The following is a 20,053-nucleotide window of genomic DNA, read 5'->3' as shown; positions in this document are numbered from 1 at the left end:
GCTTCAGTGCTCTTCAATTATTCTGCATACTTGAGTTTTTTACACTTTATTATTTAGGTTTTCTTTAATTTATCAGCGCTCTGTGCACGGGCCAGACTACCTTAGTTGGCTGTGGATAAAATGTGGTCATTGGTAAACCCTTAATGCATCTGAGACGCATAACTCATTCCAGTATGAATCATCTCAGTGCAGTAGTGCTGTAAAAAAGAAAAAAAAAAGAAAAAATGAAATGCAGTCTCAAGTAATCAGTCTACCAGAGTTAGTGAAGAATATGACAGGATAGGTGTTAAAGATGATTCATGCTTCTTTCACAGTCAGCTGGTCATTTCCGTTCCCACCCCCTTCACACGTCCCACCACTGAGCTGTTCCTCTCTATCTGTCAATCTATTGGAGGCTTCATCGCCATGCACAAACATAGGACTTCATTCCTGAGGAAAGCAGAGCAGCTTAGCAGCTCTGTGCAGAAGCAAAGCAGGGAGAGAGAGAGAGAGAGAGAGGGGAGGGAGGGAGGGAGGGAGGAGGAGAGGGAGGGGGAGGGAGAGAGAGAGAGAGAGAGAGAGGGAGAGAGAGACAGGGAGAGAGGGAGGGAGAGAGAGAGAGAGAGAGAGGGAGTGAGAGAGAGAGGGAGAGAGGGAGAGAGAGAGGGAAGGAGGGGGAGAGAGGGAGAGAGACAGGGAGAGAGGGAGAGAGGGAGAGAGACAGGGAGAGAGGGAGAGAGGGAGGGAGAGAGGGAAGGAGGGGGGAGAGACGGAGGGAGGGAGTGAGAGAGAAGCAGGTTAAGCCCACGCTCTCCTCTCCTCTCCTCTCCTCTCCTCTCCTCTCCTCTCCTCTCCTCTCCTCTCCTCTCCTCTCCTCTCCTCTCCTCTCCTCTCCTCTCCTCTCCTCTCCTCTCCTCTCCTCTCCTCTCCTCTCCCCTCCCCTCCTCTAAAGGCTCGGTTGAATCATAACAGTCAGTGGGCGAAAAGAAAGAGAGAAAACAAAATCCTTTCCACGCAGATTGTGACGTACATCTCTCGTTGATTGGAGGTCGTAGGGACGGGATGATGGGAGAAAAGGGAGGAAGAAAGTGATGGAGAGGGAGTTGTTGATAGCCTCCAGCAGTGCTTAGTCTCTCCCTGTCTCACTGGCATTTTAATGACTGTTTGTCTCTTCATAAAAATCTATCCAGCTGGATTAAATCATAATACGTGCGTCAAGAAATCAACTCGTAATGCAAATGCTTCACACTAAGACTTGGCAGCAAATGCTCCATTTTGGGAAGGAGATCCCAAAGAATCCAAGCAGCGAGAGGAACAAATTCATCCCCCGGCATTCACACTGTGTTCTTAGACACTTCCAGAATAGCTGGAAACATACAGTCGCATTAGTTGGAGTTGAGATTTAATGATTTCATCCTGCATTCTGCAAAATGTCCTGCAACAACTGTACTTAAACTAAACTCAAGCTTCAAACACCTTTTCTCCAATGTCATGTAGGGACACCTTTTCCTTTTTTACCATCAAGAACAGTGTTACTACACTACGACCATTTTTCTGACAGCTTGATATATCCTTGATAACACCATCACATGTTATGTTAGCCAAATACAAGTGAATATGTATGGATTTATATTGATCTGATACTCACAGCAGGCTTCAAACTCAAGAAATGACAATTGAGGACATAGCGAGGGATCTGACTTGAGTAAAGTTAGTAATTAGTTGGGGAAGCAAGCAGATTAACATTGAAACAAACTAAAACAACACCCATATGTTTTGCCTGTTGCCAGCTCACTTGCCTCCCAAAAAACAAAAAACTTAGAGCAGCTAAAACACAATACTGATTTAAAAGTACATGACTAAGATTTAAAATACCTGGCAAATGCATCTACCTTCCTGCTGACCACCAGTAGCCTTCGGCCCAGCAGGGAAGCAGGTCTGAAATACCTGACACCAATAAATGTCATGCACTTTCCAACCTGATGGTAGAAAACATGACAGAGAACAGCCTCTGGCCTCCCAGTTTTCCTCCACTCTCATCTTCCCTTTATGGCAGCATAGTAATACGTGTGTACCTGCCTCACTTCACCAGCCTGAACAGTCACAACCTGCATCCCCCTGCAAGTAACCATTCATCTGCAAACCTCACCTATGATGCACCTACAATTTGTTTTACTGGGTGTCACAATGACAATAATTGTATCTTTACACCACCAACTCTGAGGCCACAAGGTGCACCGTGAAGGAGACCCCATGAAGTGGAATCAGTTCCTCTGGAGTCAGTGAGGAGACAAGGAGGCCACGAGGAGGGGACGAGGAGGGGACGACCGTCCCTCAATCAAGACAGGGGCACAATAATACATCTTTAACCATTTTACAATTCTGTGGATACTGCTTTTCCTGAATTCTCCAAATAGTACACAAGGTCACTGAATCAATGGCATGTCTATATGCATATGAAATAATTCAGCATTCTACAAGGTCGTTGTGTTGTGGCAGTCACACATCAAGCTCACGTTCAAATCCAGGAGAAGAAAACTTAATGGTGACAAAACATGGCGATGCAATTCTTTATCAGAATCCACATTTACAGGCACCAGTGATGCTCTTGTATGCACATTTACACGTTTAAACTTATTAAAGCAAGTACTCGTTATGAGGCACAAATGAGATGTGAGGCTCCAAGCGAATTCTAACATCCCTCAAATTGTTTTTGAAAATATAACCAGACATGTGAAGTGTCTGCATTTGCAAATCTGCACATGATAGAAGAGTGGATTGGTGGCTTTGGCAGAGGTCTCAACTCTCTTAATGACCTTCTAGTTGTAAAAGTTTCCTGTTAATTCAGTTCGTATATAGAAATATCAACATACTTCACCAATACATACTGACAAAAATAATACGGCTGGTGTGAGTATACTTTATTTGTTAATGTGAACATGTTGCATACTAAAAACCCCAGATTCTGTTTGGGACACTGTGTATTTTTTCGGTCTAATTAGCTATTGTTTGCATATTTACACACTAAATTATGAACAATGTAAATGTTATATATTCCCAACATCAGGTGATTAACTGCAGCCAAGCAAAACCAGTTCCTGAATAGATAACTATTGACCAGTTTGATATTAAGACCTGAACCTTCATACTGGAGCTTGTATTTTTTCTTTTTTTATGGAAATATTGCATAATGCAGCTGTAACCCATACCTCCCTTCCTTCTTGTGAGCTGAATCTAAAAGTGCTCAGCAGCCGCAGATTCTTCCTGGATTCCCTTCTTGTCCGTCTGCCTCCCTCATGTAAAGAACCAGCATTCATAATGTTATGGACACTCCATGTTCAGAGCTTTCTGAGAGATGCAGAGATATAAATATCTAAGAGCAGCTAAAGAGGATTCACTCGGCACCAACAGTCCTCGACAACAGCAGGTTCCAATGACTTTGGAGGCGGAGATAAATGCCATCTATTCTGTGCGACACAAGTGACACGCAGGAAAAAAACAAAAATGAACGGATGCAGCATTTTTAGTCAAGAAGTCATAATTAAGTTCATGATGATGGAATTAAAAGGGAATTTATAGAACAAAGTGAAGCAACAAAAGCTTACGACGTACAGCCACCCTGAGTGTGTCTCAGCTGAAGGTTCGCTCGGGGACCGGACTGACCAGGAACATCGCTCACATGCTTGTCTGTAACTGCACAGTGAAGTGATGGAAGCAGCAGAGGAGTCGGGATGCTGATTGGCTGCATTACCAGAAAGAACGGCGATAGAGATGAATGACAGTGACGTGGTTGATAAGATCACTGTTAGCTGATATGAGGGTGGTCTTGTCTGTACATGCTGGTGGGGTCAGCCATGCAGCTTGTGAACAGGAAAGGCAGGAAACTGCTTCGGGTCCCGAGCTGTTACGGCCGCGGAGGTGGAACTCCGTCACAATGTGTTACAGATGTAATGTAGGAGGAATAGATGATCAGGACGTGGCTCGCAGCCGACTTCAACCATCCAATCCAATCCCAGCAGATCCTCTTAATCCCTTTAAAACTGCTGTGTTGCAGCATATTGTCAGTTTCTAATGACTGAAGAAGCAGCAGACAGGCACCTCCATCCAAACTTTACACAGGAGGACGTTTTCTGGAGGTTCAGGCTTGCAATCACCAGATAGATGGTTGATGTGTTAACTTTACCAGAGTACAAATCAATGAAAAATAAGATATTCATTTCAACTAAACAGTTTAAGCACACATATATTTGCTTTATATTACTTTACCAAAACTGTTTTCTGTTTTCTGTCAAAAAAAAAAAAAAAAAATCGGATATCATTTATCACAGGTGTCCAATTCTAATTCCTCAGTTATAACTAAAAGTCCAGGTAGAATGTGAACTTATAAAAGTCTAAGAATTGGACAGTTTTTGTCAAAGAATAGAACTCTTTACTGGTGGCCATGAGTTTCCTCTGCAAAGATTCACAGTGTTAGAAAGTGGCATTATAATTAACAGCTGAGTCGGTACGTTGCAGCCACTTGACTTTCAAATATCTAAAGTTGAACTTTTTAAGCTTTTGGCAGAAAAGAAAATTGTACGTGTACACGCGTAGTCTAGGAGATAACAGGGGAACAATCAACAAACAAACAACAAAGAGCAGGTAAAGGTGAGGACGAAGACAGAGCAATGCAACTAGTAACCAGGAGGACAAAACACTACAACTGTCTCCAATTGCGCACTTTCCTTAGTACACTCACATATAGTATTCTTACATTATAGTATACTTAATTGTGTAGTATTTTGACAGGATACTGTTGTTTCAAATCACACTGCCGTTCTGAACTTACTGTACCGGAAATAACCGAAACATCTGAATGCATCAGCTGCAAACATATCTGACAGATTTAATTTTTAACCAAGAGACAAAAAATGTTTTTGGTTCCCTATTTTTAACTCACAGCAAATATACTGATGGCTTCTGTCTAAAGCAGTATAACGGCCCTCATTGGAAAATAAAACACCTGCTGTGAACGTGTACAACTTTCCTGGGTTTAGTGCAGTGTTCAGCAACAGCTGCAGCTCCCTCAGACATTTGAAAATACTGAAGGTCGGCGGTCCATCTCTTTCCGCTAAGTGGCCGTAATAATGACAGTTGGAGGTGCAAAAAGTCACATTTGTGGACTGTTTTGAGTACCAGTGTGTTTATAGTACACTGCATCTTTCAATACTTGAGAGTGGGAACACACTTATTCAATCAGAACAATAAGTCTTATAACGCAAGAAGACAATTTTAGACACGGCACAGACAAAGGCTGCAACGCCTGACACCAGGAACAAAGAGGAACTGGCACTGAAAGGTTGAAACGCACATGCTGAATACACTAGAATGAGAGGGAGGATGAGTCAGTGGAATAGATCAGGGAGGAGCAGACAATCACGGTAGTGGGAAATACACAAGGGTAGGAAGTGAAAACGGGAGGACACCCATGACCTTTCTCCTGGACCATCCCAGTCCACCAGATACTGACGTCCGCCACGTCATCTTATGGTTGTGAATAAGTATTCTACTCCCGTGCAGCAGCTTTGGTCAGCCCAGTATCACAGCAAAGCATGAAATAGACACGCCCATCCACGACAACAAAATGTGAGATTGCCACGCTTTGGGCTGTCCAGGCGTAACTTCCAGTACAACTCAGAGTCCCGACATCTGCAGAAGTTCTCTGATGACTCTGCAGTGGTGGGATGTATAAGGGATGGACGGGAGGACGAGTACAGGGCAGTAGTGGAGGACTTTGTGGAGTGGGCGGGAAGAAATCACCTGCTCCTGAACGTGGCCAAGACCAGAGAGATGGTGGTCGACTTCAGGAGGAAGACGACGGCTCCACAACCGCTGAGAGTTCTGGGAGAGGAGGTGGACATGGTGGAGGAGTACAAGTACCTGGTGTCTCCATGACAACAGACTGAACTGGAAGACCAACATCAACGCTGTCTACCCCACCCATTTTTCTGTAAATCACATGGCTCAAAGCATGCGGTAGCTTTCATTTTCATCCATTGCAGGAAAATGTGTAACTGTCACGCCTTGACAGCTCCAAGCGTAGCTGTCTCACGTTCTGCTCTAGTGGACAGGCGTGTCTATTTCACGCTTTGCTGTGATGCCGGGTTACTCTGGAAGACATTATTCTTATACTTTTTACAGGTGTGAGTCAGTGAATGTTGAAAAATGTCAAAAATGTGACATTCCAGAAATATTGGTCTATTGACAGATGATACTCTATTTTAAAAGGGCATCTTGCAGGAAAACTCCATCAGGAGATGTCCTGCACTGTGTGAACACTAATGTAGATAGAAATCACCTGCGCTCTGATATTTACTTCAAGGAAAACAGTCAGTCAATCTCGCAGCTCCTCTCCAAGAAAAAAAATAGCTTATTTATATTCCAGGCACGTTTCATTTTGGAGGTTTAAAAAAAATCGAAGGTGAGATGGAAAATGTTTTAAATGTTTTGCTCTTTTCAGAGAGCTAAAGCTTTAAAGTTGGAGAATATGAATTCTTTGGCAAACTTAAAAAAAAAAAACATGTCCACCATTGACACCATTTAATTGAAATCATTGCGTGTTGTGCTCGATATTATAGTGAGGTGTTGATCTTTAAGGTTAGCTTGGCTTTTATCTCATATACTCTTCTATTTGAGAGTTTGTTATAAGCTTTTTTAATACCACATTATCTCAGTTGTATCACTGTTTCCTCCTACTTTTATTGTTCGATGCAAAAGAGGGAGTAGTGCACCATTAGATCAGCCCATGTAATTTAATTTAGAATGAATGAAAGTCCTGTCTTGTGTCACAATACAATAGAAGGAAATGAAACAGGTTCTCACACCTGCAAAGAATATGACCTAAATAGTTAGTGATGGTGAGACAGCGGAACAAAATATCAGACAACATCAATGAAAATATGTAGCATATCAACCATTTAGTTTTCCTTTTGTTTTTGAGACTAAACTGAAGTCTCAATATCCACTTGGTTTTATTGTGTGAAGTTCAGTATGTGACAGCCGTATGACAAAAATAAATAAAAATACATTTTGCATCACTGTCTCAGGGAAACACATCCGGACTGCATCATTCACATCCGGCTGCCTTCCGACATATTTCCATCATCCAGAGGACAAAACCTGCAGAGCTCAGGTGTCCATGTGGGCCTGACTGGAGGGACGGGGCCGAACGATGGGCGGTCTCCATTTCAAATTTCTGTCCACTCATTTCCGTATCACATACCACTGTGGTTACCATGGTGACGCCTCATTTATCTCTTTTTTGGTAATGTGTAAGGCAAGACAGACAAGTGAAAGGGAGAGAACATATCACTCTCATCTCTCTCTCTCACACACACACACACATTAGACTTCACACTGTTTGCATTGTCCATCACCATTTATGGTCCTGTTTGATTTTATGTTGTAATCCTGGAGGAAACCCCAAAGATTCAAACTCTATCAGTGCAAAAAGAGTGACATATTTAGAATGTTTTGATGATTTTTTTATTCAGTATAAATATTTCTTAAATAAATTGAGCAGATGTTATTAGCTAACGAGATGAATGTGCCTCTGTGTAGCCAGACGACAGACTTTTCAGCCCAGCGGTATCATCCTGCTGTAGTACGGCAGGATGTGCTCTCAGAAATCACAGCAGCAGATGCACAAAGCTGGCGGTAATGAGACTGCAAGAGTGGAGCTAATTGAACATACTGAGCTCCGTGTGGGATGTTCCTCCAGTGATCCGGTGAACCTCAGCACACTTTAAGGTTATTTTTAACCTTGAGACCCAGCAGTCTCTGGACAAACAAAATCACCTGAGGTCACCTGAGGAGAGACCATCATTAAGTCATCATCACATGTTAGTGATTACTGTAAGACCTATTCCATCTCTCTGTGCATAGTTTCATACAAAACATTCAGTTAGCCTCAACTTAGAATTTGGTATTGATTATTATATTATCAAACCAGAGGAGAGAAATAAAGAAAACACAGAGAAGCTGGATATAATATAAAGGCCCCACTTTGCCTGGAGTCCTGTTTTGTGTTGGTTTGCCTCCACTTGCACACTGATGTCTGAACAGTGACTGGTTGGAAGTGCAGTCCATGAGTACAGACTGTTGTACCTGCATTAAACCCAGTCCGGCCCAGTTGTGGACTGAACCACTGAGGTGTGCTTTAATCGAGGCTCGCTGTCTGTGTGTGTGTAATGTCTGGATTTGGATAACTGTAACTACTGGTATACTGTGTACTGCAGAGACACTGAATTATAATAATATATATCGACCTAAAACAGCTCACAGACCAGTGCCAGGTCGTCCTGCGTCCACCCACACAACTTTTATAGACAACAGCAGATCAGACGAGGATTTTCCCAAAGCCAGGATGAGAGCAGGCTCACCTCTGATATCAGGATCATCTCCAAACTCCATATCTAAATAAAGAAACACTTTCATATCTTATTTTCAAAAGGAACTTTCAAAGCAATTAACAAAACAGTCTAAAAACTTCTATCTTCCAGAAACTCTCCATCCAGGATATTCTTAGGAACCCTGTTGTGTTTCTTTCGTGTGCGCCTGGACTTTAAGATAAACAAGTTGAAAATGAAAAGCCACAAGAGAGTTCCATTTCATTCTTCTGCTGTCCTGTTTCTTTCCATGTGACCACATTTCGATTTCTTATTTAATTTAATGTTTGAATGTTGTACTCAATATGGACAACAACAACTCACTGATTTGGTTCCTGAGACTTCTTTCTGTTCCCCACGAAGGTACATATTCATATTTGGTATATGGTTTCTGTTGTAATCAAATGCTTTATACAGGATCTTCGAGGATTATTGAAATTCATGCAACAGTGAGTCCACAGCGTACGAGGTGGGATTGCAATGTTCCCTGACTACCTGTTGTGTTGTACGGTCGTACACATGGAGCAGGGGGAAGCTAAAACTTTCAGAACTAAGTATTTCAAGTCCTCAAGTATGTCGCTCCATCGACATCAGCACCTCGTGCGCATTTGCAGTTTCACCATAGACCTGAAACGTGAGCAGTGAACAGAGAGAAGTCTGGGAGCCACATCCAGCGAGTAAAGCTGGTGCAGAGCGACATTTCTGTTGTTTCAGGTGTAGAACTCATACATTTTATCGCCCTGTGAGCGGGTGTGTCGTTGTGTTGGAGAATGAAGCAGCTCTCGTGACAGTTCAGGTCGTTTGCACCGAATATTTTCTCTCAGAAAATAACAGTTGAGCTCAGCGATAAAACGCGGACAAATTCACGGACTACTACCGCGAGAATGTCAGAGGAACCCACCTGCTCGAGCTCCTGACCTTATGTTCCTTCTTCTGTTTTGAATGCTGCCCTTCTGAAACCTGAATGCCACTCAGAACACCTCGTCTGGCTCAGTGCTTCGCTGCTGCAGGCTTCCTGAAGCATTTCCAAGGCCACTGTCGCCAATCTCCTGAGTTTGATCCAAAATGTGCACTCTCAGGTATCAGGGCTATCTGATCTACCAGTGGTCACAAACACTTGTAACAGGTGTTGTATTGATCAAGCTTTGGAACTTCAGGTCCTTCCTAAAGTAGTGCTTCCTCCAGCTCCATGTGCTTCATTCATGTGCAACAGGAACAGACCTGAAACTTCATCATCACACTCTGACTGTTGCATGAATCTAAATAATGCTAAAACACAGTGTATAACATGTGATGACAGCAGAAACAAATATTATTATTATGTAAGTATGTACGTGGTCTCAGGTCCCTTCAGTGTACGCTGGAGTCTGTGCTGTGGTACAGAAGTACGCGTCCATCCGGCTACATTAAACGAGCTCCCTGTCTGCCGCCGGTTCTGGTTTCCACCCTCAGAGGGTGACTCAAAGGCTTTTTTGTTTGCCGGCTTCCATTTAGCCCAAAATAACTTGATCTCAGCCCTATTTTCATTTCTCCCTCCACCTACACACACAGCATCAACCCAGCCTGCCTGGCACATATGGCTCTTTGAAAACTGCAGCAGGAGGTGGTGGTAAAAGCACGGTGGGGGATTCAGCTGTCAATTTCTCATCTGGTTTTTCATCCCTTCCGTATAATCTTGTGGAGTTTGTCTCCATCTTCCCCTTCACATCCATTTCTCTTCTTTTTTTCCTCTCAGTGCTTCTCTTTTCTCATCTGTCCTAATCCATTCTAGTTGTATAAATAGGTCCAAATCCAGCATTGAGAAATGATATGTTGTAAATACATTTTGATTATAGGAGTGCATATTGGAAGCTCTCTGAGGATTTGATGTGCAAATCTTAACTTCCATTCAGCCAGGAAAGCAGCGTTCCTTATTGATGACGCCAGCTGACAGTCTGATTGGTGACTTTGATTGTCTTCTTTCTGTAGTTCTTTTTGTTGGATTGTTTCCTCACCAGAGAATTGAACTTTGGTTTCTATGGGCAACACTGAGCTTCTGACTGACATCTATGTTTTGTTTTGCTTTTTTCATTAAGAAGTCACTTCCCATTAACTTCAGTGGCTGCATTCATAACTCGTAGCAGAAACAAACGAGGATTGTTGGACTGATTGGACCTATAGATCATTTCCCATGTGGGCCAACTGGTTTTGACATTTGGGAGATTAAATCATTGTGTGTTGTGTTCAAGGGTTTTAATGATCTGACTTCTGATGATCCAGCTGCTGCCCAAAAACAGTGATGTAACAACTTATTGGCTTTATTATCTTTGCTTCGTATAAACAGTGGACAGGCTGGTTCTATCTAAAGTTCAGCAATATACCAACACGTCTGCAGCTCAGTAATTATATCTTCTAGCTGTTGTATCTTGATTGTGTAATCTGGTTTTAGGTGGAGTTTTCATGTTCACAGGTGTATTAATGATGGCTGATTTCCTTTTAGTGGAGGTTCTGCTGTTGTGCCTGATGGTCCACCATCACGTCTTACTGGAATATTGAATGGAACCGAACCATTGATCTGCTGTTAAAAGGTGTATTTGTGGGACAACCATCAGTCCAGTACTTCTACGCAGAGTGTCTGGTGATGCAGCAGGTTGTCACTTGGGAATATTTTGTAGTACAGTAGGTCTGCTTGTCCCCATCAGCAGGTCCGAGTAAATATGTGTACATATTTTTCCTTCTGCCACATCAGAATCCAAAATGACAAAAAGTGCTGCTGATGATATTGAACCTGTTCTAAAAAGTTATGACTGCAACTCAGCCAGATTTGATTCAACAGAAATGAAGCACAACATTGCTCCATTCTTTCAAGTAGCAGGATAGTAGCAGCGTAGCAACTGAGTGTGTTAACCTTCTGAAGATGGAGACCTTGTTCTCATACAAGGAAGGACCAGGAGGAACGTCTCAACATGCAGTCATTAGATCAAGGGATTGATAGATTTCTTTCTCTTCTGTTTCTTAGTTGTTTGTTTATTTGTTTGTTTGTTTGTTTCTTTTTTTCTTTCTTTCTCAGTTACCATCAACAGCATCTTTTGATGGGTGTTGTTAGGAACTCAGTTCAGGACATCGTAGGACGTTTAAAAGCATAAATCCAAAGCAAAATTATTTTATTTGATCAATAAATAAAATAATATAGAGTGTGATGACATGGATATAGTCAGTAGTGTGAGACATGTAAGGATTGGTGAAAGTGTCTGAGTAGTAATGAATGAAAAAACTAAACCAAACTAAAATATTGTGGAGGCCATGAGGAGAGGTTGAAGCTGCCCAGTAAGAAAGAGCACCACCCCCCTCCTCTCAGGTGGAGGCGGTTGCTGTGACGACCCACCCAGAGAAACCAGAGCGGCCCAGGGAGCCAGATGGGTGGGCCGCCTTCCATCCGTCCACCACAGAAATCTGTTGTTCTTGTTAGATGTGCGATTGTCTAACAACACAAGTCTGGTTGTAGTCTTCCCATTAATATTCAATGTGTGGTCTCCTGCATCCATAAACAACGTTCTGAAAAAAAAAAAAAAAAAAAAACATGCTCCTGCATGTTGATGTAAATAATTCATGTATGGATTGTCTTTTAGGCCTGGTTAATATCACCTCCACTCAAAAACATTATCAGATGACACATTTGCCTTGATAAAGAATACTCGACAATTGTGCACAAAATCTGCCCTCAAAATGAACAATTATTTCATTATTTTCATGTTACAATAAACAGGAGATCATTGATTCAGATCTCAAGTAACATTTATTTAATATTTAGTTGTCAGAACTCTTTGCTTTGTCAAAGCCTCTGAGTGGAACATCTTTGGGATGGTTCAGAATTTGTTTGAATTTTTGAAGTCATTAAAATAAAATGTAAATGTTTGTGTCTATTGTCTTGTCCCTGTTTTACCAGTGCCTGGTAGCGACGCATTACTGCCATCAAAAGGTGCCAATAATGCTCCTAAAAGCTGTTTGCCAACAACATTAAACAACAGAAGTGGGAGAAGACGAGTGCATTACTACCAGGCGCCCGTGAAACGTGTGTTACGATGAGATTAGATGCTACTGTACAAACAGGAAAAACATGAAGCGAATACTTCAGCCGTCAAAAAGTTCTTTGTGGAACTACTTAAAAAAAAAAGAAAACGAGGTGCAGCGCAAAGGATCATAAAGCCAGGACACTGACGATGACAGCGCAGCGTCTTGGTTTTCATTTCAACCTTCACGCTAAACGGTTACAGCAGCAGCTTGGAAGAAGCAGTGATGTACTTTAGTTTATAGATGATATATCCTGAATGGTGTGCGTGGCAGTGGACATGGTGTGTCCACTATGTGTCACTATCCAACATGAAATCAGGCATTATGTCAATGTCAACCAGACGACGTGATCCTTCTCTCTTCTTAAAAGACCGGTCGACCTTCGTCTTCACAGAACAACACAGTGTTTTGTTTTGTTTTCCTTTTGTGTGCTGCAATCATTTATTGTAGTTTGATCTTTTGTTGTTCTAGAAAGCACATGTTGTTGCTTTTGCTCTTCTTAAGCTGCCGGTCGATCACACCGGACCCGTGAGGACAGCTGGGAGTGTTTTTGATCGACTCGCAAACTCCTCTTAAGAAGGCTTTAGACAACATGTTCTATAAACACTGTGGGCAAATCTCCATCAACCTGATGGACCAGGACTCGAGTTCACGACTTCCATGAAGACCGAGGCAGCATGTTCCCCAACATCAAATGTTATACTACATTAGGTTAACATTAGCTGAAATATTAGCTGTCGCTACAATCTAACCATAAAACCAAATGGTAAACAATAAAGTGAAATTTACATGTTTTTTTGTATTTTTTTTGGTGTTTTTAGAGAAAACATTGAATTTAAATGGATATTTTTTTAATTGTTGTAAGATGCGTTGGCCTATGTGAAAGTGAAAAAAGGGTAAACACCAACAAACAAACAAACTGGTGCTATAAGCCAAACATGCAGCAATGGTGCCTTTTTAAAATAGTATCAGTGAAAACTTGTACACATGGGGAGCCGAGCACGGGCAGAAAAATGGCTACATCCCTGCAAAAGACCCAAAAGAACCAAACCGGCCAAATCTTTTTCAAAACTTTCCGTTTTCAGCACTTAGCTCGATAGCTCGGAGGTTGTTTCCTGTTGTGACAGGGATTTATGAAATGGTTAGCAGAAGCAGGGTGTTGACTGGAATAACCATCCAATGGCAAGTTTCTACCAACAATCTACATCCGGTGACTCAGAACACCTTTTTCTTGTATACTATTGGATGGTTGTGGTTTGTTTCTGCACTATTTCCACACAACTTCTTTTGGTTTTGGATGCTGATGACTGAAGTTTTTTGTTGGAAACTGGGTTTACTTTGGTTTGTTACCTTGGATGTAAAATTTCTTAATGTTTTTAAACCAAATTATTAATTTAAAAATAATCAGTAATCTAAACATTAGCTGAAACATCCTCAGCTGCAGACCTGTTATTTTGTTCATTGATTTAGTGAAAGCTGTGAAACATGCCAACCCCACTAGACAGTCAGCTGCAGGGAAGTTACTCAGACAAGGTGACCTTTTCTATCTCTTAAATAGTGGCTGTACTTCTTTTCCTAATGACTCTGGCTAATCTGAATTAAGAAATTGCTCAGGTTGTTTTATAAATTCTGGGTTGTTGTTAGGATGATGAATCATGTATCATATTATATATCATTGCTTACCGGGAAAGAAATCTGCAAATGTAATCCTCTTCTTTGGATTCTTATAAGGTAATGTCTGATTTCACGAACACATCATTCGAAGTGAATCACTTCCTCCCTCAATACTTTATTTTTAGAATCAGTGTTGTGAGTAAAATGTCTTTTCAGTGAGACGTAGTAATTCAGGACTTCCTACCCGTTATTATCCACAGAACAGAAAGCCCGGGTTCAGTCTAATACAGGCGAAGAGGAGAAACCATTTATGCTTAATTGATGTGACTCATTACATACGTCCTGTAAAAATAGATATACTGTATCTATAACCCGTGGCTCATATTTCTGATGTCTATACATGAATATGTCATTATTTTTGAGTGAGGTAGGGAAAGTAGAGGCATTAAACAGTGGAAACTGTGTAACTCACCGTTACGGTAATTTTAATCCAGTTTGACCGGATGATTTTAGTGTGTGTGTGTGTGCGTGTGTGTGTGTGTGTGCGTGCGTGCGTGCGTGTGTGTGTGTGTGCGTGTGTGTGTGTGTGTGCGCGTGCGTGCGTGCGTGTGTGTGTGTGTGTGTGTGTGTGTCTTAATCTTCTATAGATGAGGAATCGTTTTGGTGACCTGCAGTTTATAAATTATAAACTTGGTATTACGTTTCTCCACCATAACGACATTAACGTTGGTGTTTTCTGTGAAACAGAGCAGACTGTCAGTTGTTGATCTTGATGAACATCATCAGTTACCAATGATTTAGTTTTCAAACAAATCTTTTCAAACAAGGCACCAAAACCCACTTTGAATATGATACGTTCAAAATTTCTTCTTAATGGAACGGGGTTCTACCAACCATCAACCATCAGTGATGTCATCATCCATCAGTGATGTCATCAACCATCAGTGATGTCATCGTTGGTTTGTGAACGTTATGAATCCTCCAGTTCAGATTCTGTCCGTCACCATCTTGCTAGTTCGGAGCGGTTTGGAGCAGGAAGTGACCATATTTGGACGAGCTGGGGGAGGAGCCAGAGGTGGATCTGACCGATCTGATCGGGAACCTGACAATACTACGTCCCGCCCACCGATAGCTGTAACCTGACTGCACCACAGGCCTGTCAATCAAACAGACACGCCCCCAAAAACAGGTCTTCTTGAATCTTCTTTTCTAATGAATGAGGGATTATTTTCAGATGGACCTCCAGAAAACTAAGAAGAAGGAGTGACTTTAGCTAACAACACCGAGATAACTGATGGACACATTTTATTCACTTTGGATTTGATGAGAGAAGTTGAATGGGAGTCTATGGAGCCGGAGGCTTTTTGGAGCCGACCTCTAGTGGCACTCGCTGGTACTGCAGCTGAAGACACTTCTGGATCAGAACCATTTTACAGACCTGAAGCTACAAACACTTTTTTATCCAGTCAGTGGGTTCTACTAATGTGTGTGTGTGTGTGTGTGTGTGTGTGTGTGTGTGTGTGTGTGTGTGTGTGTGTGTGTGTGTGTGTGTGTGTGTGTGTGTGTGTGTGCGTGTGCGTGTGCGTGTGCGTGGCCTTTCCCTGCTCACTGGGAGTTCGTGGGGCTTGTTAGCAGCCATTCTACCAGTGGACTTGTCAGGTTGTGTTACATCGTCGTGTCACAGGCCAAGTAGGACACAGGAAACACGCACTTCAGCACACACACACACACACACACACACACACACACACACACACACACACACACACACACACACACACACACACACACACACACACACACACACACACACACACACACACACACAGACTACAACTCCACCACAAGTACACACAGGACCATGCATGCAGCGTACACACCGACATGGCGGCCCCTGTGCATCACAAGACTGCGGAGCGAGCAGTCAAAGTCCTGGAGCCTTTTCCCAGAGTCGCCTGAGATGTGAGCTCTCTGTTATATAAAGTCAGGGAGCAGTGACTTCTTACTTAACTGTTAGCTGTAGTGAATCGATGTTTCTGCTTCATACACTGAGTTGGAAAAAAAAAGAAGACAAGTCTTGATGTGGAATCTTCCACTTTTATCCCTTCTGGTTCAGGTATTTATGTTCCAGTTTGCCGGTGACCAGTTCCGTCTCCAAATCAAACTCACTTTTAAAGTTGTGGTTTTACCTCAAACTGCTGCTTATTTTTGGTCACCAGCTGAGCAACTCACAGTATTTCTAGACTACATTCTGCAGCTGTGGTCCAATTGGTTTCTGAGTTGGGTTAAGTTTGAGTTCATTTTGTAGAGAACAACTTTTTCCTGATTGACAACAAACCAATCAGAGCCATTGGGGGTGGGACTAAAGTTAATGATCTCAGTAAGGCCTCCCTGAAGCAGCGACCTGTTCTCGGTCCTGAACAGAGAAAACTGGGACTGTTGATCGGTGGGAGTAAAGCAGCTGATAGGTTTGTTTGAGATTAATTTGACCTCACCTGTAAATGGAGGAGAAAAGGTGGCTGCAGTGGGGAGTAGTGGCACAAAATAGCAGTCAATACGGCAACTGATCAAGACACTTTTAACATGATGGTATCGGTGAGACTGAACTTCCTTTGGCCTTGATCTTTTGTTTTACATCATCTGTCACAGAGCACAACCAGTGGCAGGATGCAGAAATGCACTCTGGCTCGCCACGAGTTCATGCAGCTGGAAATGTGTGCGGTGTGTAAAAAACATTTCAAATCAAAACTAAATACTACGCAACAGCCACTTGTTATGTTTTCAAAGTGACTATGTAGTGAGGCCGTATTAACAGAGCTGTGTTCAGCACTCAGCACAGTCCAGTGGGTGGAATTGTAAAGTGTAATTGTGAATTGTGAATGTTGAGCCCAGTTCAGACTAAAGATTCAAGACAAGACCAAACTGTTTTAGCACGTTGGCGGGAACCTGCTGATGGTGTCACCATCCAAGACTCCGCTCGTCAAGGTGCAAGTAGGCAGTTTTAGACTGTAAGGCATGATAGTACGGTTTTTTTCTGCTTTTTAGAGGCAGGGATGGACATTTAAAGCAAATCTAATACAACAAATTTGCTCAGAACGATTTGATTTTTCTTTGAATATTGACGGCTGTAGTTGTCTTTGCATGTTTCCTCATGTTCGTACAAGGACATCTAATACCGGGATAGTTTTACCTGCAAAGCTGCGGACCGCTCCGGACCCCAGAAAGCAGCGTGTTCTTCTTCTCCCTAGGTTACTTAATGATGGCTGGCAGGCAGCTTTTAGACACTTTACTGCCACCTAATGATGGGAATGACGCATTACAACCAGGCGCAGAAAAAACAGGGGAAATAAGGAAGAACGACAGTCGCATATACTAATCAATTTTGTAGATTATAACAACTATTAGAATATTGTAAATTTGTGCCCCATTAGAGGAGACTCCAACTCCTTTAAAAAAAAAATGACAGAACAGGAGAGATCTCCTGATTGGGACAGAACTTTTGCTTAAAAGTAACAAGTGAATAAATAGTTGTATATATATATACATATATATATATACATATATACATATATACATATATACATATATTCACTTGCTTTTAAGCAAAAGTTCTGTCTTCAAGATTTCAAGAATAAAAGAAGAGTTCAGAAATGATCTCAGTACTGTTGTAGATTTGAACTATAAGCATGCAGCAAGCACGATCTGTAAGTCGTAAATATGTAAACACAAAACTGTCTGCTTTGATCTCCTGAAGTTACTGTTGGCAACAATATGATGATGTCATTTTTCTTTCAATGACATCATCTCAGAGGTCATTGTTTCCTCAGAGTTGGTCTCTGTGGACTTTGTATGTCATCCTGCTTGTTTATGTGGGTGTGCTGTGGGTGCTCTGGTTTTCTTAAAGTTACAAAATGGATTCCCGGTGACACATCTCCCAGTTTTCAAGTGGGTTGTGATGATAGGAGGCTTTTTTTCTGGCAACAAAAAGCATCACTAAACTCTCCAGAAAGATGTAAAAGGATTATTCTTCCATTTAAAAAAAAAAAAAAAAGGACTGTGGGAAACATATGGATGCTATCATTAAAGGTCAAAAGTTCTACAACACAAACATAATTTAATTATGCCAAGATATATTCTTATATGTTCTCATTGTGTAACTGTAATTTATTGTGTAAGGACACTGCATTAACTGATGTTTTGTTTTCTGTCTCTCTGTCTTCCTGTCTTCCAGAGTCTGCAGCTCTCCTCTCAGGGACACTCGTTTGCAGCCCTTCTCTGATCACAGGCCTGCCTGGCATCTCTCACTCATACCATTCCTCTTCCCATTCACCCATCTCTCCCCCCGTCATCATGAAGGGCCTGTCCAGTAGTCGGAGTCACCACCACGTGATCTCCTATGAACCATCATATGATCCACTGGGTCACCATGTTGACCGCAAGCCATATCTGATCAGTCAGATGGACATGCCCGTGCCCATCCCCATGCCACATCCAGCTGAGCTGTCCTACTACAACGCTCAGCGCTCCCCGTACCCCTCTGACAGCAACAACATCGTCCCCTATGGAACCTTCCCGAGGAGGTGCCACTCCACCTCCTCCTCTCATCATCCTGAGGTAAAGGATGAGTATATGGCCGTGGTACCATATATAGGAGGAGGAGGAGGAGGAGGAGGTGGAGGTGGAGGAGGCTATGGGGGTAAAACGCCCACTCGGGTACCGGCAAACTTTGAGGACCCGTTTGAGCGTCAGCCGTCCTTTTCCAGAGACGGCTACCACACACTGCAGTACAAACGAGGAGTGCTGGCCCACGGTGGGGGGATGGGGGCCAACAACAACAACAACGACAGTCCAGGGAGAATCCGCCACCTCGTCCACTCGGTCCAGAAACTCTTCACCAAGTCACATTCACTGGAGGGGCCGCACAACACGCAGTCCTCCAAGGGGGCCAATAATGGGAGTGTTAATGGTGGTGGTGGTGGCGGAGGAGGTGGTGGTGGTGGTTCCCGGGCCAGCCCAGAAGACGAAGCTCCGCCAGCGCGCCACCGGAAGCGCAGCAAGAGCCGCGAGCGCTGTCGATCAGCCGAGCCCAAGCATCGAAGCCACCATCACCACCACCACCAGCTTCACGGCTCAGCGTCTGCTCCGGGCTCCGGATATTGGAGCTCAGATGACAACCTGGAACGGGAGCTGTGTCTCTACCACCCTCACCACCAACAACCTCCACCCTCCCCCTCCCCCTCCATCTCCCCCTCGCCCATTGCCATGACAATGAGCAGGTACCCCGGCAACAACCCCGACAAGTTCCCCCAAATGCCCCTCCCCGCACTCTCCTCCTCGCAGTCCCAGCAGTACTTCATGATGGATCCTTACGGCACCCTCAGCGAGCACACACACACCCACGCACACCACGGCCACGCACACCACCATCCTGCACTCAAAGCCTCCCGGAGCAACAACGATGTGAAGTATGCAGCGTCGTCGGCATGCGTGCCAGTTAGTGGTAGCAGCAATAACAGCGGTGGCGGTCTCGGTGGAGGAAGTGGCCCCTTGCTGCCACTGGGTCTTGTGGACGGGCCCCTTGTGAAGAAGGGGGCGTGGTCGTCAAGCCTAACGGTGAGCAGAGCCCGAGAGGTGTACACCAACAACAGCAGCCACAACCAGCTACGAGCCAGCGCAGGATCCGGTAACCTAAACCTAGATAGAGCTCTAGTCAAATCTAAGGCCAGTCAGCAGCAGGAGCGCTCTTGCCATTTCTTACAGGTAAATAATTCCTGCCTGACTCCCATCCAAAACCAATCAATTCACCCTTCTCCCTTCTGTTGACTCCTTTTTCCACCACAACTTACTTTTCTCACCAATGTTTCCTCTACGTCAGTGGTGTCCAGTGACACTTTGGGTTTTCATTCCCCCCCCAAACACTTCAGTGACCAGCAATTATGGTTACAGATGGACAAACCAATCAGGAGAAAGCTTTCCTGGTGTGG

General features: G+C 43.2%; 1 protein-coding gene across 6 annotated transcripts in view; it reads left to right on the top strand.

Moving 5' to 3' along the window:
• LOC138635522 (disks large-associated protein 1-like) overlaps positions 1-20,053 on the top strand; it is a 129,040-nt gene that overhangs the window by 27,344 nt on the left and 81,643 nt on the right. For 4 of the 6 annotated variants that reach the window (XM_069723032.1, XM_069723034.1, XM_069723033.1 and 1 more), the window contains one exon: positions 18,301-19,829. In XM_069723032.1, the coding sequence (XP_069579133.1) occupies positions 18,420-19,829 (1,410 nt within the window). In that variant the 5' untranslated portion in view covers positions 18,301-18,419. The remainder of the gene's footprint in view (positions 1-18,300; positions 19,830-20,053) is intronic. The other 2 variants (XM_069723035.1, XM_069723036.1) reach the window with 2 other exon arrangements.

Source organism: Brachyistius frenatus, unplaced genomic scaffold, assembly GCF_029030835.1.
Source record: "Brachyistius frenatus isolate BFR_SWC_R1_liver_20210118 unplaced genomic scaffold, ASM2903083v1 Contig_314, whole genome shotgun sequence".
In the NCBI taxonomy this organism is placed as follows: Eukaryota; Metazoa; Chordata; class Actinopteri; family Embiotocidae; genus Brachyistius; species Brachyistius frenatus.
The sequence above is the reverse complement of the archived record's forward strand: the minus strand, read 5'-3'. Positions and strand labels throughout refer to the sequence as shown.